General features: G+C 42.0%; 1 protein-coding gene across 1 annotated transcript in view; it reads left to right on the top strand.

Annotated features, from left to right (window-relative positions):
- The window catches only part of SLC6A19 (solute carrier family 6 member 19), a 100,563-nt gene that overhangs the window by 20,904 nt on the left and 56,755 nt on the right, over positions 1 to 22,904 (top strand). Inside the window, exons 2-3 of the mRNA XM_089669463.1 lie at positions 8,501 to 8,641; positions 13,627 to 13,764. Coding sequence (XP_089525589.1) covers positions 8,501 to 8,641; positions 13,627 to 13,764 — 279 coding nt within the window. The remainder of the gene's footprint in view (positions 1 to 8,500; positions 8,642 to 13,626; positions 13,765 to 22,904) is intronic.

Raw genomic sequence — 22,904 nt, 5'->3', positions numbered from 1 at the left:
GACTGACCATTTGGAAACTCGGGGCACTGCCCGAGGGCCCGGGGTCAGTAGGGGGCCCCATGAGAAGCCCCTGGTACCTTTTTCATAGGCTTTTTTGAGTTTGGGCAAGGACACAGGGGCCCCATGATCCCCTATTGCCTGGGGGCCCCATGAATTGTCAAACCGCCCCTGTGGCTAACTATACTGTTAACTCAATATACATCCAAAGAGCTGTGTTGTGTTTTTACATCCCACAACCCATTCACAATATCTACAGTACATTAACATTTCTGACCCTTAAGAAATGTCTGTCATATGTGATGCCATGGCAGACAAGGATATTTCAGAGATTTAAAATATAGTAGCACTCTACAAGAGACCAGGACTTTTTAAATTCGGACTTAGCACATTAGAGATAATTGAAATATTAAAATATTGTTTATGAGGAGAAAAGAAAAACAGTACAAACAAAACATTTACAGAAAGAGAGAAAAGAGACAATAATACAACAGAAAAACAAAAATGGATAAATAATGAAAGTTCTTAGAATGCAGCTACACTGTATCGGAGCACCACAAACCAAAAGAACTATTTAATTCATTTTTATTATTCAAAGCAAAGTCACCCATCCATCCATGTCTCAATGCTTTAATTTGTTGAGAAATCACTTAGAACCCTTCCCCCAGCAGTTCTGGCAGTGGCCATCTTGAGTAATGGCAGATAATTTGTGTAGCAATTACTTCCTGGAATTCATCTGCACTTAGTTCAGGCATACAAGCAGAAAGGTGTGCTTAGCTGAGAAAAGCCCTCCTCCCTTGAAGACTCCTGGGATGTATGACATCATTTGCCTGGGCATGGAAACTAGAAACAGACTGCAGAAATGTAAAAAATAGTTTTAAAACAAGTAAATACTGTATAATATGCTTTCTTATCTATTTACTAATATTAGCAGCATAAGGATTCAAATTAGTCGATGTTGATTGAGAAAGTGAAGCATATGTTTACAGTATATGTAAACCCTCACCTTGTAAAACAAAATATTCAGTTTAAAATAGAAATAGGCAAAATATTATAGAAAGGCAAAACGTTTGTGCATAAATATAAAAAACACAAAAATCATATTTTCCCCCGTTTTAAAAGTGATCACATACCCTCAAAGCTCTATATACAGATGGGAACAGAGAGCTGGGGTGAGGAGAAAAAACTGCACACTAAACCTCCCAGTGAATGGCTGTGCAGGATGGGGGGGGGGCATGTCAGGACAGGTCTAATCATTGGAGGAGAGCACACTAAGTTCCCAGTATAGCTAGCGAACTGACCACGGTGTTTTCTCCTGTCTAGTGTACTCAGTTTTTATTAGGAAAGCAGAGGGACTGGTAGGAACACCAGGTATTTCACGCAAAGAAAGCAATACAAAGAGAACAGGGTACTTTATTATACAAGTACATAGTACAGCAGGCACATATGGAATATAAATGTGGGTGGAGCCTACGTGATGACGTCACACCGCCAGGTCCGTGCTTCTGAACGGCAGCCATCTTGGCATACAAAGCTGTCCATGATACTGCCCCAAACTACATCACCGACCTAATATCCAAATACCACCCAAAACACACTCTCCGCTCCTCACAAGACCTCCTTCTCTCTAGTTTCCTGGTCTCCTCCTCCCGTGCCCGCCTCCAGGACTTCTCCAGGGCGTCACCCATCCTCTGGAACTCCCTACCCCAATCCATCAGGCTATCATCTACTCTCCTCTCCTTTAGGCGCACCCTGAAAACCCACCTCTTCAGGGAAGCCTACCCCACCCCCTGCTAATTGCCGACCTCCTCCGCTCTTCCTACAACTCCATTCCCCACAGCTTTTCCTCCTGTACCACTATCCCCTCCCTCCTAGAATGTAAGCTCCAAGAAGCAGGGCCCTCGAACCCCTCGTGTATCGCATTGTATTGTTATTGTACTGTCGCATGTATTGTCTCCCTTTGTAATGTACAACGCTGAACGAACTGTTGGTGCTTTATGAATACTGTATTATAATAATAATAATATGTGGCATATGTAATGTTTTATGGTCTTCCACGTAGAATGCTTTTATGCATAATTTTAAATAAATACTACACTATATACACCATTTTCCGGGCTTTGTGTGGTGAGCATTTCCTTATAGGATGTAACTGGACCAATAGATGTTGGAGAGTGAACAGCACAGATCTCTTATTGGCTACCTAGCAAGTAGCTCTCTGGTGAGTGCATAGTGGTGGTGGATTGCACACTGGACTCCAGAGCACTGTGTGGAACCAAACACGATTTTCCGTGATTACTAGTATCACATCACTGATATACAGTTTTATACTGGAAGGACTTTTTGTTTATTACCATATTGGTTGCACTGATTTGTATGTATATTTTATACCTTTTTAGACACGTTTTCACTTTTTATGCTTTATGCGCTGCACCTTATATATATATATATATATATATATATATATATATTTAAACTTTGAAGTTTGCAGAACCCTGTTCAAACCAAAACCCAGGGTAGTCATTCGTAGCCATGATCTAGTAACCCATATTGTATTGTGCAGCATAAAATTACCTTTTGAACAAGACGACTCATGACCTACCCTTCATATGTATAAAAAGAAAAGGTGCAGCGCTAGATGTAAATATACCTAGACATATTATAACAACATGCTGAATGGACATAAAATAGACATAAAATAGCAATAAAATCGAGTGCAAAGTAGTGAATTACACTGGGTGAATTAAAATGAGTGAATGTCCCAAAATGATTCAAACGCCCACGTGGGGAACCAATAGATCCAATTGAAGTGCGTGAAAACGGAAATCCGGAGTATCACACAGTGGATAATGGGTATAAAGAGTGCGCACTCACCAGGAGTGCGTCAAAAATGCGCATATAAGATATCCTCTCTCAGGTAGTGGTCATCTACTGCCAGAACAGGGTCAGAGTAATGCACCATCCAATCTCATCCAGGGTAGACCGGGCTCCTCCGTGTACCGACTCATCGCACCGAACAGCAGCATGTCCAAGCCGAAACCAGTCTAGAGGGAACACAGACGGTGACACAGTGTTAAGGCCTTTTTGGAGTACCTACCCTGGATGAGATTTGATGGTGCATTACTCTGACCCTGTTCTGGCAGTAGATGACCATTACCTGAGAGAGGCACTTCTGGTGAGTGAGCACTCTTTATACCCATTATCCACTGTGTGATACACCGGATTTCTGTTTTCACGCACTTCAATTGGATCTATTGGTTCCCCACGTGGGCGTTTGAATCATTTTGGGACATTCACTAATTTTAATTCACCCCGTGTAATTCACTACTTTGCACTCGATTTTATTGCTATTTTATGTCTATTTTATGTCCATTTAGCATGTTGTTATAATATGTCTAGTTATATTTACATCTAGCGCTGCACCTTTTCTTTATATAGATTTATTGGAAGGTTTGTCCTTGGTTGCCTTTTTGGTGTTCTAGCGGCTATTTTCCTTAGTCTCAGATAGCGCTCGCTTACTATTTCTCTACAGTTTATTGTTTATACCCTTCATATGTGCCTTCCTAGAAAGAAATAATGTATCTCATTTTCCCACCGTAGTTCGTAAGATGGGGGCCTTCATATGATGGTAACAGTCTTCTACATTAAGTGGTAAAATTGATAGTAACCTCATTTTATCACAACAGAGGTTATAAATTATGTATAGATTTTACCCACCCAGTAAATGTTGATTTTGCTTTCTGCTGCCTGCTAATACATTTACGATATACCATAAGCTCTGTCTCTGTGAGGAGAAACACTCAGACACTCAGAATTCATATATCGCCTTAATGCCTGTGAAGCTAGTTATGACCTGTGTTAATGGGTTTTATAACCTTGATAAGCAGTTTGTGAGGGGTATACCATAGGCCTCATTAACATTAACAAACCTCATTGGTTTGTAGGAGTAAGTTATGGTATGAAATGGTAAGCAGAGTGGTTCAAGGTCAGTCTTGGGTTAAATATCAAGTTTCCAGATCATTAGAGAAATGTTTATTTAATTTAAACAGGTATGGAAATGCATCCTAGGCAGGGGTGGACTGACCATTTGGAAACTCGGGCACTGCCCAAGTAGGGGGCCCCATGAGATGCCCCTAGTACCTTTTTCATAGGCTTTTTTGAGTTTGGGCAAGGACACAGGGGCCCCATGAGTTTTCAGTCCGCCCCTGATCCTAGGGTTACATGTTTTGGGAAGGGATCACTGGCTGCTATGTTGATGTCAGCCTGCTTGGCGTCCTATTCTAAAAATGGTCACTGCAAATTTTAACCACTTGCCCTCCAGAGGGTTTACCCCCCCTTCCTGACCAGGCCATTTTTTGCGTTACGGTGCTGCATTACTTTACTTGCGTTATTGACAATTGCGCCATCATGCAACACCACACCCAGATGACATTTACGTCCTTTTTTCCCATGAATTGAGCTTCCTTTTGGGGTTTTTTGATCACCTGCACTATAAGCAAAAAAAGACCAACAATTTTGAGACAAAACAATGTTTTGGACTTTTTTCGTCATAAATTATTCTGCTACATGTCTTTGCTAAAAAAAATCCCAATACGTGTAAATTAATTGGTTTATGTGAAAGTTATAGCATTTACCCCCTACAGACCAGGCCATTTTTTGCGATACTGCGCTGCGTTACTTTAACTGACAATTGCGTGGTCATGCAACTCTGCACCCAAATGAAATTTACGTCTTTTTTTTCCCCACAAGTAGAGCTTTCTTTTTGTAGTATTTGATCGCCTGTGCGTTTTTAATTTTTTGTGCTACAAACAAAAAAAATTGACAATTTTGAGAAAAAGTAACTTATAGTAGGACTGCGGCGGACATTCTGACACTGGGGAGGAACTAACTGGGTGTCACTAACATCCACAGTGACACCAAAGCAGTGATCACTGTACTAATGACACTGGGCAGGAAGGGGTTTATGTGAGGGGTGATCAAGGGGTTAACTGTGTGTAGGGAGTGTTTTACTAGGGGGCGGGGGGTGTGTGCTTCACTGTAAGCAGACTGATTGGGATGGCTGTGCTGTGCACAGCCATGCCAAGCAGTGTCCCCGAACTGACAGGGAGGAAGACTGTTTGTAAACAAAACAGTCTTCCTCCCCATCAGTGATTGTCAGTAATCCCAGGGCGCCGACGGGTAATCACTGGCCGGGACACGGTGACTGACATCCACAGCCGCGAATGGTGACGCAGGTAGGGCATGCATGCGCCCCCTACCCTGAACTGCAAAATCACATTTATATACACATGATTTTGCACACCCGTGCCGCCATGTAGCAGTATATCTGCTATCTGGCGGAGGGTAAGCGGTTAAAACAACAAAGCTGCCCTGTGTTTGTCCATGCAGATTTGGGGTGCCCAGTCCTCCTTATTATCACACCATTCAGTGGTCAGACTGTGTTGTCTGAAATCAGCTAACATGCAAAAATGTAATGCATGACTGGAGTGTTCCTTTGTGAAGGTTTTAATGTTTTAGCTTTTAGTTTTAGCTCATTTAAATTTCAAATCATTTACAGATTTAATCATCAAAATGTAACTAAAATATGTTGCTTTAAATTTAATCACAGAACACTTTGAACATAATCAGGCGATCTCTGAAAACCTATCTCTTCAGGGAAGTCTATCCCGCCTTCAGCTAATAACGGAATCTTCTATCTCTCCTATCAGTTCATGCCCCACAGTTATTACCTTTTGTACCACCAGCCCCTCCCTCTTAGATTGTAAGCTCAAAGGATCAGGCCCTCCTAACCCTCTTGTAGTGAACTGTATTGTTGCTGTATTGTCTCCCATTATATTGTAAAGTGCTGAGCAAACTGTTGGCGCTATATAAATCCTGTATAATAATAATAATAATCACACAATGCACAATTAAGAACAACTAACTACAGTTGCAAGAAAAAGTATGTGAACCCCTTGAGATTACGTGGAGTGTCGCATGAATTGGGCATAAAATGTGCTCTGAACGTCATCTAAGTCACAACAATAGAAGAACACAGTCTGCTAAACATAATACTAAACAAACATTAGATGTTGCCATGGTTTAATTGCACATAACATGTAAACATTCACAGTGCAGGGAGGAAAAATATGTGAACCTTTGGACTTAATAACTGGTTGACCCTCCTTTGGCAGCCATAACCTCAGCCAAACGTTTCCTGTAGTTGCAGATCAAACCTGCACAACGATCTGGAGTCATTTTGGACCACTCCTCTTCACAAAACTGTTTCAGTGTAGCAATATTCTTGGGATGTCTGGTGTGAATCGCTCTCTTAAGGTCATGCCACAGCATTTCAATCGGGTTGAGGTCAGGACTCTGACTGGGCCACTCCAGAAGGTGTATTCTGTGCTGTTGCAGCCATTGTTTTGTTGAATTACTTGTATGCTTTGGGTCATTGTCCTGTTGCATCACCCATCCTCTGCGGAGCTTCAGTTGGCGGACAGATGGTCGTACGTTTTCCTGCAAAATGTCTTGATAAACTCTGAAATTCAGTTTCCCATCAATGACAACAATCCGTCCAGGCCCTGAGGCAGCAAAGCAGCCCCAAACCATGATGCTCCCTCCGCCATGTTTTACAGTGGGGATGAGGTTTTGATGTTGGTGTGCTGTGCCTTTTTTTCTCCACACATAGTGTTGTGTGTTCTTCCCAAACAACTCAATCTTGGTTTCATCTGTCCACAGTATATTTTGCCAGTAGTGCTGTGGAACATCCAGGTGCTCTTTTGCAAACTTCAAACGTGCTGAAATATTCTTTTTGGACAGCAATGGCTTCCTCCGTGGTGTCCTCCCATGTACTCCATTCTTGTTTAATGTTTTCCTTATTGTAGATGTGTCAACAAAAATGTTAGCATGTGCCAGAGATTTCTTTAGGTCTTTAGCTGACACTCTGGGATTCTTCTTTACTTCATGCAGCATTCTGCGCTGTGCTCTTGCAGTCATTTTTACAGGACGACCACGCCTAGGGAGAGTAGCAACAGTGCTAAACTTTCTCCATTTGTAGACAGTCTGTCTTACCGTGGACACATGAACATCAAGGCTTTTGGAGATACTTTTGTAACCCTTTCCAGCTTCATGCAAGTCAACAATTCTTGATCGTAGGTCTTCTGAGAGCTCTTTTCTGCGAGGCATGGTTGACATCAGAAAGTGCTTCTTGAAACCAGTAAACCCAAAACAGGTTTGTGTTTTTTAAGGGCAGGACAGCTGTCAGCAACACATCCAATATCACACTGATTGGAGTCAAGGTTGGCTCACTCCTGGCTCCAATTAGCTCTGGGAGAAGTCATTAAGCTAGGGCCTCACATACTTTTTCCTCCCTGCACTGTGAATGTTTACATGTTATGTGCAATTAAACCATGGCAACATCTAATGTTTGTGTAGTATTATGTTCAGCAGACTGTGTTCTTCTATTGTTGTGACTTAGATGACGTTCAGAGCACATTTTATGCCCAATTCATGCAAAACTCCACGTAATCCCAAGGGGTTTACATACTTTTTCTTGCAACTGTATAAAGACTGACAGCCTTACACTTACCTCCAATTAATTGCTTTGCATTTTATTACCAACTTGTATTAAGATTTAAAGGAGAGACAATATTATAAAAACTTACTTCACAAGTTCTTGGAAACATGAACATCATTGGGATATATTTATATAGCAGTGAATGTGGAATTCACTAAACCTTCATTGCAGTTGTATCTTCAAGTGAATGTGTAATAAATTACAGTGATTGATTCCCTTTCAATGAATATTTAGTAAATGTCATAATCACTGCATTATAAATATGATCCTTAGAATGGACATACAGTGGTCAACAACAATACTGGTAAATAACACATCTGTGTAAAATATTGCCTTTTGCCAGTACACCACTTCTCTATCCCCCATAATGACTTTAGAATGTGTAATTTAAAGTGATACTGAAGCTAAAAACATTTGCATTAAGGTAAAAAACATGTATTTCTCTGGGCTCCCCCTTCCCTGTGTGAAGGGGAAAAGAGGGGAGGCGAGATCCAGCACTGTGCATGGCTGCATCTCTTCTTCCCTCTCTTTCTCTTCACACAGGGACTTGAACAGCAGCAGGAGCCATTGGCTCCTGTTGTTGTCAAACAAATGTAGTAAGGAGGAAGTGGGGGGTTGGACTAAGCTCTGCTGTGTGTGTCTAAGGAGCACAACTCCATAGACGCACAGCTCAGGAGCAAGCAGACACTGTGTGCCCCCATAGCAAATGCCTTGCTATGGGGACACACGAAGAAGAGAAGGAGCCAAGATCACCAGCAGGGGGACCCAAGAAGATGAGGATCAGGGCCTCTCTGTGCAATACCACTGTACAGAGCAAGTGAGTATAACATGTGTGTTATCTTATTTAAAAAAAACTAATTAGACTTTAGTAACACTTCAATGAATGCATGTAATGTTTTTAGTACAAATTTCATAAACATTAAAAAAAATACTGTATTTTTACAGGAGCTTTTATGATCCCCTTCCTTATACTACTGGTGTTTGAAGGCATTCCACTTCTGCATGTAGAATTTGCAATCGGACAACGTCTAAGAAAAGGCAGCGTGGGAGTATGGAGTTCCATTCACCCAACACTAAAAGGAGTTGGTAAGTTTTATTATTAAGAATTAATTTAGAAGTATTTATGATTTTAAGACCCCCCACAATTTAGCCACTGTTAAATCAAGCTGTGTTTACTCAAATTTTTTTTTGTCCCTTAACCTCCCTGGCGGTATGATTATTTCAGATTTTTGGTGCTGAAAGCGGTATCATTATTTTGCATGGAAATATGTAGTTTTTTTTTATTGTAGGCTGTAATATTTAGGAATAACTCACTGAAATCTGTCCGAACAAGAGTCTAGTAAACATCCCGGGTATGATAAAATTTGAAACACAAAATCATAAATTATAATTTAATAAATAATCATAAAAAATAATAATATAATAATAATACATTTAATTCAATAATATAATCAAACCAAAAACACTGAAATTTGAAATATAGCGCCAAGTTCGCACATCGCTGAGCAAAGTCGCAGAATCATTTTCAGTGTCTGATGACGAATTTCCCCACGAATCATTATCACTCAATTCTGCAAGTGGTTCTGATTTACTATCGCTGTTCTCTAGCTGATCTAAACCCGCTTTTGACCTAAAGGGACGCTTTTTGGATGCCATGGACTTTTCTAAGTTTCCAGGCAGAAAGAACAGTCAAAATGCAGACAGGGGACAGGACAAAGCAGTAGGGACAAAATGTATGTGAAATGGTTTGAAACAGCAATGTTTTACTATGTAAAATTCGTTTTGAAAAAAATAAATTTTTTTTTAAATTTTCAAATTTCCCGGCGACGGCGCCCGTACGTCCCAACGTCACAGGGACCGGAACACAGAAGCCGGATGCCGGCATCAGCCGGAGGAGATGGCCGGGGGCGCTGCAGGGGACACATCGCGGGAGCGAAGGACAAGGTAAGCGCTGCAGGGACTCCCTGAGCAACGCAGCATGGTAAGCCCGAGTGTAGCTCGGGGTTACCGCTTTTGGTACTGACATTTTACCCCGAGCTACACTCGGGAATACCGCCAGGGAGGTTAATATAATGCCAAAATAGATACTGTTGTCGTATGTGTGAGCCATATAGCTATTGATAGAGATAGTACACATTGTTAGATGGTACCATTGTTTTGGAGAAGATCTTTCCAACCACTGTACCTAAGCTTAATTGTACCTCTGTCAATAAGAACTGACTAAGAGCCTAGCAGCTGAGAGAAGGAGAGAAGCGCCTCTACGTGCAATAGGTTTCTTTATTAAAGTACATATGTGTAGGAACACTCACATAGATATAGTAATGTACTTTAATAAAGAAACCTATTGCACTTAGAGGCGCTTCTCTCCTTCTCTCATCTACAGAACCTGCTACAGCCTATTTGGAAGCTTTGCCCTCAGCGCTACACGGATCCCCACTCTCTACATAAAACTACCATAGCTACCACCATTACTCCATACCAATATTATCAAGGACTTTTCAGCAGTTTTTGCACTGATACAACCCCCTTATCTTTTATGACTAAGAGCCTAACCTGTTGACATATTTGACCCTTTGGCATTAATGGTATTACACTTCCATCTAGAGCTGGGGTCTCCAATCTTTCTACACAAAGGGCCAGTTTACTTTCCTTCAGCCTTTAGGGAAATGGACTGTGACCAGTTGGGGTAGAAATTGTCCTGGCATCAGTGGGAGTAAATAATGGCCTATCTTTGATATTGAGGGAGGAATAGTGCCCCCTTTTTTGGTGTCAGTGGTTAGAATTATGCCCCATTGTTGGTGTCAGTGGAGGAATAGTGCCCCAAGGTCTGGATAAAGGTAAGCAGGGACCGCACCTGGTGCCCGGACCGCAGTTTGGAGACCACTGATCTAGAGTCAGTAGATAGAAATGCATTCCTCAGAGAAACTGATGTAGGAACCAAATTTGAAAGGGCTATACCCATTTGGGAACGGCTACCAAACTTTCCAAGAAAAAAGGTCAGCAGCATAAGTTAAAAGGAGAACTCTGCAAAAGGACAGCACTAGAAGCCACACTAATAAAGAGAGAGAGAGACCGCCAAGACAACAAAACCATTCTCCTGCAATTGCTTGGAGTCCTGTTTGCTACAAAAATCGCTGACCAGCTATGACAGAAGCTAAGTGGCCTTTCATGTATCCTTATTGCATACAGACTAGTTAATTTGCTGAGAAAAAATAGGTAGTGTGTATTTGTAGCACTCTATATACAGTTACAAGAATACAATAAAATACATACAATTTGAATTTGCAGCATTTCTGTTTAGCAAAGACACATTATTGTATTATTGGGTTGTTTCCTTTATCTTTACAGGAAGAATTAAACAAACAAGAGTTAGCAAAACATCTATATACACTATATCTCAATACAAACTGTCAATTGCTCTTTTATTTTTATGGAATTATTGGACACAAGTCAGCTGTACGAAGTATCACATCCCATTATTCCTAATTTCTTTTAAACATTTCCTGTTTTATTTACAAAAACTTTTATATGTTTATGTATGATTGTTTTTTAAGCATGTTTTACAAATACTTTATAAAAAATATGAAATTTGCAAACAAAAGCTAGAAATCAAGCATTGTTTGCGAAGGCTACACATGCAACTTTAGATGTTATAATTTCCTGAAAGAAAACTATAACAGGTTTTTGGCTACTTAATTTGCAAGTGTTTACACATTGATAGCTTGATCTGTTATATTTTTTTAAAGTTGCAATAAGTATTTTACAAATAAACGTAGTACATACAGTTGCAAGAAAAAGTATGTGAACCCCTTGGGATTACGTGGAGTTTTGCATGAATTGGGCATAAAATGTGCTCTGAATGTCATCTAAGTCACAACAATAGAAGAACACAGTCTGCTGAACATAATACTACACAAACATTAGATGTTGCCATGGTTTAATTGCACATAACATGTAAACATTCACAGTGCAGGGAGGAAAAAGTATGTGAACCTTTGGACTTAATAACTGGTTGACCCTCCTTTGGCAGCCATAACCTCAACCAAACATTTCCTGTAGTTGCAGATCAGACCTGCACAACGATCTGGAGTAATTTTGGACCACTCCTCTACGTTTTCCTGCAAAATGTCTTGATAAACTCTGGAATTCATTTTCCCATCAATGACAACAATCCGTCCAGGCCCTAAGGCAGCAAAGCAGCCCCAAACCATGATGCTCCCTCCGCCATGTTTTACAGTGGGGATGAGGTTTTGATGCTGGTGTGCTGTGCCTTTTTTTCTCCACACATAGTGTTGTGTGTTCTTCCCAAACAACTCAATCTTGGTTTCATCTGTCCACAGTATATTTTGCCAGTAGTGCTGTGGAACATCCAGGTGCTCTTTTGCAAACTTCAAACGTGCTGCAATATTCTTTTTGGACAGCAATGGCTTCCTCCGTGGTGTCCTCCCATGTACTCCATTCTTGTTTAATGTTTTCCTTATTGTAGATGTGTCAACAAAAATGTTAGCATGTGCCAGAGATTTCTGTAGGTCTTTAGCTGACACTCTGGGATTCTACTTTACCTCATGCAGCATTCTGCGCTGTGCTCTTGCAGTCATTTTTACAGGATGACCACGCCTAGGGAGAGTAGCAACAGTGCTAAACTTTCTCCATTTGTAGACAGTCTGTCTTACCGTGGACACATGAACATCAAGGCTTTTGGAGATACTTTTGTAACTCTTTCCAGCTTCATGCAAGTCAACAATTCTTGATCGTAGGTCTTCTGAGAGCTCTTTTCTGCGAGGCATGGTTCACATCAGATAGTGCTTCGTGAAACCAGTAAACCCAAAACAGGTGTGTGTTTTTTAAGGGCAGGGCAGGACAGCTGTCAGCAACACATCCAATATCATCACACTGATTGGAGTCAAGGTTGGCTCACTCCTGGCTCCAATTAGCTCTGGGAGAAGTCATTAAGCTAGGGCCTCACATACTTTTTCCTCCCTGCACTGTGAATGTTTACATGTTATGTGCAATTAAACCATGGCAACATCTAATGTTTGTGTAGTATTATGTTCAGCAGACTGTGTTCTTCTATTGTTGTGACTTAGATGACGTTCAGAGCACATTTTATGCCCAATTCATGCAAAACTCCACGTAATCCCAAGGGGTTCACATACTTTTTCTTGCAACTGTACAGTACATGATGTTTTCATATGTTCATTGTTCTGTCTCCAATCTAAGCATTGATAGTGTGATCTCTGTAACTTACAGTTGTGATGAGATAGCGATAACTTCAACCTCAGTTGGATACCACAGTCAGTGACTCAATCGACAAGACATCTTGTAGATCTTGTGAAGTTTATTCCATAAACTGAGAGAATTTTACAACAATGAACATTCGATAGGTCAAAAAATCATAATGTTTCCTGCTCCATGACATGAGGCTAGAGCTGCAATGCATTTCTGGGAAAAGGGGAGGGCTATCTATACAGCATTAACTAAACCAAAAGAAAGGGAGGAGCAGAAACAAAATATAGAAACACTTAAAGGCATATGACAGTCAATATGACAGTCATGTGAAACATGACATTCATTATAAAGCATGGTGAACATTCTAAAGAATAAAAAAAAAAGGTTTATTTCAAATTTTGCTTTATTGATCTGCAACTAATTATTGATAAATGTAAAAACAAAAAGTTTGTAAATCCCATTTGATGTTAACGGCTTCCTAACCGCCCTATAGCAGAACTACTGCTACAGGACTGCAGGGCTACACAAAATCATGTATATATACATGATTTTTTTTGTATGGCCGGGTAGGGGGCGTAACACACACACAGCACACAGTTAACCCTTTGATTGCTTCTCGTGCATGCGCGCTGCAAGCTGTCACAGCCGGGTGCCCACACTGAAGATGCCGGTGCCAGGGCGAGAAACCGGCCAGTGAAACCAACCATGGTGAAGCCTCGGGGATTCCAAAAATTTCAGGGATGAATATCTCTTTGTGACCCTGGCCTAAGGAGCTTTTGTCTTTAAATTTGTTTGTAAATAAATAAAAATAATAATGAAAAAAATATATGTTTATCTTTTAGGAATTGCATCAATGCTGGTATCTTTTTTGGTTGGTTTATATTACAATACCATTATAGCCTGGGTTATGTGGTACTTTTTCAACTCATTCCAAGAACCTTTGCCATGGAGTGAATGTCCACTAAATGGAAACCGAACAGGTAAAAGCTTTAGACTGTTTTTTGTACATTGTAAAGCAACTATACTGTATTTTCAATGAGCATACAATTATTGTTATAACCGCTACCTGAACGTAACACCATTTTTTACTTTCTTTTTGGCTAGCCATATCATACTTTTATGATGGTATTTCATATATCATATCTGTAGATTCTTCCTCTAGTAACAATCTTTATGAAAGGTATTCCTGAACAACTAATTTAAAAAAAATAATTTAAAGGAGAAATTATTTTTCCAAGATGATCCATATAGTCTTTAAGTGCATACAACTTGACTCTTGCTTGCATCATTATTAAGGCCAACTTGTCCTTTATGGGTATACTTCTTTCTTTTATAAAAAATGAAAGTTGACTTATTTCAGACTGAATACTCTCAAGGCTTAAAAAGTTTCAGATTTGAAATTCCACTGTAAGTGCAAGTCAAATGTAATTACACAATGTATGGCTCACCTGGTAAACTGCAATGTCCTGAGCCCCCTTTTATAGCAGTGTCCTCACTCTCTTTATAGCAATGCCATCTGCCCTTTATAGAAATGTCCTGAGCCCCCCTTTATAGCAGTGACCTCCCCCCCCCCTTTATAGCAGTGTACTCACCTCCTGTTATAGCAGGGCCCTCCCCCTTTATAGAAATGTCTGAGCCCCCCTTTATAGCAGTGCCCTCCCATTTGTAGCATTTTCCTCACCCCCCTTTATGGCAGTGTCCTCCCCCTCTTTACAGCAGTGTCCTATCCCCTTGATAGCAATGTCCTGAGTCTACCTTTATAGCAGTGACCTCCCTCCCTTTATAGAAGTGTTCTTCTCCCCACTTTATAGCAATGTTCTGAGCCCCCCTTTATAGCAGTGTCCTCCAATTTATAGCAGTGTTCTCACCCCCCTTTATAGCAGTGTTCTCATCCCCTTTATAGCAGTGTCTTGAACCCCCCTTTATAGTAGTGTCCTCCCCTTTATAGTAGTATACTTACTCCCCTTTATAGCAGTGTCCCCCCCCCCCTTTTTTAGAAATGCGCTGAGCCCCCCTTTTATAGCAGTGTATTCCCCTTTATATCAGTGTCTTCCCCCTTTATGGCAATGTCCTGAGCCCCCCTTTATAGCAGTGTCCTTATCTTCCTTTATAGCAATGTCCTGAGCCCCCCTTTATAACAGTGACCTCTCCCCTTTATAGCAGTGCCCCTCCCCACATTATAGCAATGTTCTGCACCCCCCTTTATAGCAGTGTCCTGACCCCCCCGTTTATAGCAATGTCTGAGCCCCCCTTTATAGCAGTGCCCTCCATTTATAGCATTGTCCTCACCCCCCTTTATAGCGGTGTCCTCCCCCTCTTTACAGCAGTGTCCTTCCCCCTTTATAGCAATATCCTGAGCCCCCCTTTATAGCAGTGTCCTCACCCCCCTTATAGCAATGTTCTGAGCCCCCCTTTATAGCAGTGTCCTCATCTTCTTTTATAGCAATGTCCTGAGCCCCCCCTTTATAAGAATGACCTCCCCCCTTTATAGCAGCGCCCCCCCACTTTATAGCAATGTTCTGCACCCCAATTTAAAGCAGTGTCCTAACCCCCCGTTTATAGCAATGTATTGAGCCCCCCTTTGTAGCAGTGCCTCCCCTTTGTAGCAATGCCTTGAGCCTCTGTTTACAGCAGTGTCCTCCCCCTTTATAGGAATGTACTGAGCCCCCCTTTATAGCAGTGTCCTCACTCTTCCCTCTTTATAGCTGTGTCCCCCCCCCCCCTTTATAGCAATTTCCCCACTCACCCTTTATAGCAATGTTCTGAGCCCCCCTTCATAGCAGTGTCCTCCCCCTTTATAGCAATGTCCTGAGTCCTCCTTTATAGCATTGTCCTCCCCCCACCCCAGGCTGTGTCTGTGTCTGCTCTGCATAACCAGAGCGGACATGGACCTGTCATCCATTTGCTCAGCGGGGATCAGTGGACAGATCCCCCACTGAGCAGGAGGATCTACTGGCAGAATCCGCCCATAAGAAAGGGGCCTAAGGAACCTGCTAATATTCACTAATACACTCAGCAATGTACTTTGCTGTGAAATGACTTCCTTGCTGCAAACCTCAGATACACCTAACTGCCAACTGCCAACTGCTATGTGGACATCTTTAAAAATAGAGCAAAAATTAAAAGACCAAAAAATGGCAGCTAGGGATTGATCAGCTAAAGAGCGAACAATCAAAATCAATCAGTTGGTGCTGGGAGATGTTATTAATTAAAAATATGTTTGCGCTAAATAGGTGGGTGTACCCGATCATTGCCATACACAGAGTGCAAACACAGCTCACTAAATCATCTACACTAATCTGTCCTTCCCAAAGTCTTGGTCTGGAGAATCCTAAGCTCCTCATTATCCTGCTCACCCATGTGTTCAATTACTGTGCCTCCTTATGAAAATAAATGCTTAAACGATCCTCACTTGTCTGACCTTCTCTTACATCAAGGTTCCAAGAGTCTCTAGAGTCACTCCCTTAGGAGAGTCCCCTGAGTTTCCCTAGTTACATCAGGTCCCCAGCATCCCCCTTTACATCAGGGCCCCCCCCCCTTCCTTCCATCAGGGCCCCAAGAGCCCCTCTTGAATTATGGTCAACTAGAATGAAATAATAAGAGTAAAAGGAAAGGAGTGCTTCTAAAGCCAGCCATAGATGGATTAAAATTTAGCTGGTTCCTGCTCAACTGGGCAAATTTTGATCCATCTATGGCAGGCTGGTTATACTGAAATCAGTATTTTCCCATACAGTTACTATAGCCTCCAGCAGTAATCATTGTATTGTGACGGTAGTGGAACCTCTCGCTGTCGGAATACCATAGCGCAGTAGTAGGGATTCCCCCATCAAAACTGAATGTGTTGAACAATTCCTTCAACCCATGGTTGAAGGAAGGGAAATTGCTTAGGCAAGCCATAGATGAACACAGTCAGTGTTGATGGGGGGAATCCCTCCCGCAGTGCTAGCATTTTCTGCTGGCAAGAAGCCTTCCCGTCTGGCAGAACACAATGATTACTGCTAATGGCTATAGCCGCTAGCAGTAATCATATGTAAAAAATCTGACAGGCTGATTGTACCCAAGTCGATCAATGGATCGAGTTAGGTACAACCAGTCTGCCCGTAGATGGATCGAATCTTGGCTGGGCCCTGCTGAACCAGCTGACATTCATCCATCTATGGCCACCTTTAATGTATGGCCAGCCTAAGACCGGCCATAGATGGTTCTAACCAGGGGCCGACGGACAACTCATGGGGCCCCCGGGCAATAGGGGATCATGGGGCCCCCCTGTCCTTGCCCACACTCAAACCACACCCAAAAAAGCCTATAAAAAAGGTACCAGGGGCATCTCATGGGGCCCCTACTGACCCAGGGCCCGAGTTCCCAAATGGTCAGTCCGCCCCTGGTTCTAACCTTGGCCGGTTCAGCAGGAATGGCTGAGGTTTGAACCATGTATGGGAAGGATACAATCAGCCTGCCGGATAATACGATATCACTAGCAGCTGGTATAGCCACTAGCAATAATCACTGTCTTCTCACAGTCCCCAACCCTGCAGGGAGAATACAATGATTTAGCAGGAGGGATTCCCCAATCCGCACTGTCTGTGTTGATGGGCGAATCGAGCAAATTTCTTTCCGGCAACCCGATGTTGCAGGAAAGAAATTTGCACCAAGTATGGTCTGCTTAAGAGCAGCCAAGCAAAAAAAATGCGCAGAAGTAAAAGAAATTGAAGTAAATGGTCTCACCTGAGACAGAATTTTCACTATACACAGCTTATTGTGATTTGGCTCTCCAGTCTATGATAACAGGTCCAGCAAGCAGAGATGAACTATCACTGCACATTCTGGCTCCGCTTTATTTACTGCTGGGCTGACTGTGTTTAATGAATATTCAGCCTAGAATGGAGAGCTACACAGTCAGTCTGGCAGTAAACAAGGCTGTTTGCAGTGAACGTTCTGTGATCAGGTGAAAAGATTTACTGTAAATCAGCACTTTATTCAGTGCATTTATTTGTCTTCTTTTAGAAGAAGAGGGAGAAGGAAAAAAGAGCTGCTGAAGCTCTCATGCAGGCCATAGATGGGGAGAAAAACGGCAGATTTTTCTTTTAAAAAACGAAAATTCGGTCGTTCAAGCGGCCGACGTTGCCATCAATGGTAAAAAAAATCGGCCGATTTTCATCCCTTCTACAGCCAGCAAAAAGTGTCCCTGAAGAGAGCTCTGCTATTTCTGACAGTTCTCTGACAGTTCCTTGACATTTACAGCGGTTGAAACATTGTATCTATTTATTTCCATTTAGGATACAGATGTTTTTATTCGGAAACAAATAGATACAATGTTTCAACCGCTGTAAATGTCAGAGAACTGTCAGAAATAGCGGAGCTCTCTGCAGAGACACTTTTTGCTGGACTGGAATTATTCTTATTTTCATCCTACTTCTTCTTCATCCTCATCCTCTTCTTCTTCATCATCCTCATCCTCTTCTTCTTCATCATCCTCATCCTCTTCTTCATCCTCATCCTCTTCTTCATCCTCATCCTCATCCTCATCTTCTTCTTCATCCTCATCCTCTTCTTCTTCATCCTCATCCTCTTCTTCTTCTTCTTTTTCATCCTCATCCTCTTCTTCATCCTCATCCTCTTCTTCTTCATCATCATCATCCTCTTCTTCTTCTTCATCCTCTTCTTCTTCTTCATCCTCTTCTTCTTCTTCTTCTTCTTCTTCATCCTCATCCTCTTCTTCATCCTCATCCTCATCTTCTTCTTCATCCTCATCCTCATCTTCTTCTTCATCCTCATCCTCATCTTCTTCTTCATCCTCATCCTCTTCTTCTTCTTCTTTTTCATCCTCATCTCTTCTTCATCCTCATCCTCTTCTTCTTCATCATCATCATCCTCTTCTTCTTCATCATCCTCTTCTTCTTCTTCATCCTCTTCTTCTTCTTCTTCATCCTCTTCTTCTTCTTCATCCTCTTCTTCTTCATCATCCTCATCCTCTTCTTCTTCTTCATCCTCTTCTTCATCCTCTTCTTCTTCTTCTTTTTCTTCTTTTTGTCTTCCTCTTGCAGGTCACTGCTCATGCGCAGTTTTTTTATCGGTAAAAAATCGATTCGCCCACTAATTGCCGCGAAAATCGGCCGATCGGCAAAATCGGCCGATTTTTTTCCAACTTTACCAAAAAAAAAAAACGGCCAAAATACCGAAAATCGGCCGACCAAATCACCCACTAACGATCCGAAAATCGGCCGATTTTATTTTCGGCCGAAAAATCGGCCGATTTTCGACCCATCTATGGCCTGCATCAGGGTTACCCCGTCTCTATTCACTTCACCGGCCACATAAGAAGGACCTCTGCAAACAGCGACAGAGGCCCAGGTGGAGGCGGGCTGTTAGCTTTGGGGGGAACAACCAGGGGGGGACTGACCATTTGAGCACTCGGGCACTGCCCGAGGGCCCGGGGTCAGTAGGGGGCCCCATGAAATGCCCCGGTACCTTTTTATAGGCTTTTTTTGGGTGTGCTTTTTGTGTGGGCAAGGACACGGGCCCCATGATCCCCTATTGCCCGGGGGCCCCATGAGTTGTCAGTCCGCCCCTGGGAACAACTGAAATCTGGGGGGGGGGGGGCATAGCACCTCCCAGCAACCCCCTAGATCTGGCCATGACTTACATTTTTCAGGATCACAATGTAGAAATATATCAAGAGATGATTACGGTATATTAACTGTAATACATAAGTGCTGAACCTTATGGTGATATGTTATAATGTGATGGGTGGTGTGCGATCCTAGGGGTTGTGCACCGGCAACCAAGCTGTCCTGCTGTATGCTTGGAAGAGTCTACTAAAGTGTTGAAAGGATGAGAGCATCATACTAGCATGTCTATCCTTTGAAATTTTTCTTTTTTTTTTTTTTTGCAACATGTTTCAAGGACATAGCACTCCCCCTTCATCAAGGATAAAAACAGATTATGCAGGTACCTGGATTGAAAAAGTTCCAGACACCTGGATGATATGTTTTTGAACCCTGATGAAGGAGGAGTGCTGAGCCCCCAAAATACTTTGGCTGTTGCAAAATAAAATCTTTCAAAGAACAGACAAGCTAGCATGGTGCTCCTATTCTTTTAACACTCAAGATACACAGCCGTCATCAGACAAAAAGCTATGAAAAGGGTTTGTTACTATAAGAGCAATGGAAATGCAGAACTCCCCTTCCCAGGAATTAGACTCAGCGGAGAGTGTGGTTGAGTTAAAAAAAAGACTTTAGATATCTTCCTCAGCCTGCATAATGCACAGGGCTATGGGAATTCCTAAATTCGACAGAATTGCAAATATTTGATCAGGAGCGTACACACAAAGATTGAACTAGATCAGTTGTTCTCAACCTTCCTAATGCCGTGACCCTTTAATACAGTTCCTCATGTTGTGGTGACCCCCAACCATAAAATTATTTACCCAGTAATTATAATTCATGAGTGTCATTTTACCTCCAATACTGCTGCTTTCAACACAGTAGCTGCTTTCAACACAGCAGCTGCTTTCTACACAGTAGCTGCTCTTTACACACCGGAAATATGTGTTTTCTGATGGTCTTAGGGGACCCCTGTGAAAGGGTCGTTCGACCCCCAAAGGGGTCGCGACCCACAGGTTGAGAACCACTGAACTAGATGGACCGGTTTCTTTTTTCAACCTTATCAACTATGTAAAAATCCACGTATCCAGGTTATGCTCTGTAATGGGAGGAAAAGTGGGGGAAACTGTTTGGAGAAGGAAAGCTGAGAGCAATTTCTATCAATGCAAACCTGGTCAATTCTAATAATGAATATTTCATGTGATGGTACCTAGCATCCAAGAGAATACCTCACATTCTAGGTGGATACTCAGTAACTGTTTTTGAGACTGTTCCACAGGCGGCATATTTAAATTCTTATGCTGAAAATGCCAGAAAATAAAATGGTTCTGGTCAAGAATGTACCAAATGGTATACAGTGCCCTTGAGCATGCCATCTGCAAAAATAAATATCACCTTACCTGGCTTTTCAGACTTATTTGTCACCTAAGTTTATGCTTGGATCATTAACTACCTTCCAATGAATTCAAATTGAAATTTACTGAGTTTATACTGCATATGTACTATTATGGATTACGCACTACTGTGAGCTTACGATCACTTTTGAAGGTACCCCTTCCCCTTTTCTTCCTAGTTTCACTTCCTTTATCACTTTCTCGCGCTCTCTTCTCATGTTTATCTGCAATATCGGATGCGTCCCTAGGGCTGGTGTCACCCGGTGCGTTAACACTTGGTAACAACCCCTCCGACGATCCCCGCAGAATGGATTGGATCTGCGGATTGAGCATAATGGATCGGACTCCGATCCATTATGCTCAATCCGCAGATCCGATGCATCCTGCGGAGTTGTTGACTTTCTTTACAACTTACCTTTTTTTGGAGCGGTTCCGGTGTCACCCCGTATAGGTTGCATGCCAACGATCCCCGCAGGATTGTCGGCATGCAATCTATACGGGGTGACACCGGAACAGCTCCAAGAAAAGGTAAGTTGTAAAGAAAGCGGACAATCCCCACAGGATGGATCGGGTCTATCCTGCGGGGATCGTCGGCTTGCTTTACAACTTACCTTTTCGTGCAGTGGGTCCGGTGTCACCCTGTGCGGTTGGTGTCACCCCCCGCACCTGCCTCGGGACGCCACTGTGCAATGTATACAATTACAACTTGGTTTTATTGTTCTTGGCATAACATTATTTTTGGATACATACTTTCAACTTAAAGTTATATTGCGAAAATGTCTTCTTTTCTTAGCTTTGGTTAGATCAGGGAGATCAGGTTAGATCTGCCCATATTATATTCAAAACTAAAGAAAAATGTTTTGGCTATATACAGTATAGGCGATATTATCCCTACTCTACATTTAGAGCTGCTAGGCTGTAGCTGGCCTGAGCATGGATTGATAGTTCTGCTTTCCCCAAGTTTTCCTTAAGGTCTTTGCTTTTGTTTCCTTCCGCATGTTGTTGGGAAGTGTCCCTGACAATAGTATTAGAAAAAACAATAATCTGAGTTGTGAATATGAATATGAATGCTGGGTTTTTTGCTTTCCTCTGGATCAATTGTGGATATGGGATTATAACTGTTTTTTTTTTTTTGGTTGAATTGGATGGACCTTTGTCTTTTTTCAGCCAGACTAACTATGTAACTATAAATATATGTGTTCCTGGTCAAACAACCACTAGGAGGTATATTTCCAGTGGTACATGCTGGGTAAGGATATAAATATTTGGGGTGACCTTGGAATGCTCTCTTCCACCCATGCTTGCTGCCCAAGATGGGTAAGTTGCAAAAGCTTTCTTCCTCCCAGGCCTGCTAACTGGGGAGGGCGTATTGCTGAACTTCCCTGCCTTCCAGGCCTGCTGCCTGGTGATGGTGTGTTGTGCTTAGAGAAAGGTCCAAGTCTGGGGCCTGCAGCTTCTTCCTGGAGGCTGTAGCCAGGGGTGGAGGTGCAGGTAGATGATTACCTAGATTGGGGCACTGGGGGTGAAATTTCATTTGCTGTAGAGCTGGGTACAAGCTGTGGACATTGCAGAGAGTTCTAGTGGCTTATCCAAGGAGAATAGGTGCGACATTAAAGATGCTTTACAGTCTGGAGGACACAGAGTGCCAGTTTGGCTTAAGGTTCCTTATTCTGTATTGACTATAGGTTCAGAGTGTTCCTTTAGTGGTCATTTTAGGTATTATGTCTTATAATAAACTCTGTTAAACTTCTTAAAGCGACTTCTCCACCCAAATTCTAGCCTACAGAGTCACCTGGGGGTCCCCACCAGTGCCTAGGGGAGGACCAAAACACTTTCATTATTTAATTATATTTCCTGTGATTATATGTTCAAGTTATACTTTCTGCATTATATATATATACTTGAAGTGCATCGTGTGTCTCTCTTAAAACTGGTACTTAATTATTTAAGAATGGTAGTAATAGATTAAGGACTTTTTTCACCAGTAACATTTTTATGCTGGATGTCATTTTTGAATATGGACATTAGAGGGTGATATTTCATTTGGCATTTTAGTCATGAGTTTTGTAAAAAATACCTTGCTGCAATACAGCAGTGTGTGTTAATGTGTATCTACAATTCCAT

The sequence above is a fragment of the Staurois parvus genome, unplaced genomic scaffold (assembly GCF_062004578.1).
Source record: "Staurois parvus isolate SC_StPar_1 unplaced genomic scaffold, SC_StPar_1.0 ptg000077l, whole genome shotgun sequence".
Classification (NCBI taxonomy): domain Eukaryota; kingdom Metazoa; phylum Chordata; class Amphibia; order Anura; family Ranidae; genus Staurois; species Staurois parvus.
The sequence above is the reverse complement of the archived record's forward strand: the minus strand, read 5'-3'. Positions and strand labels throughout refer to the sequence as shown.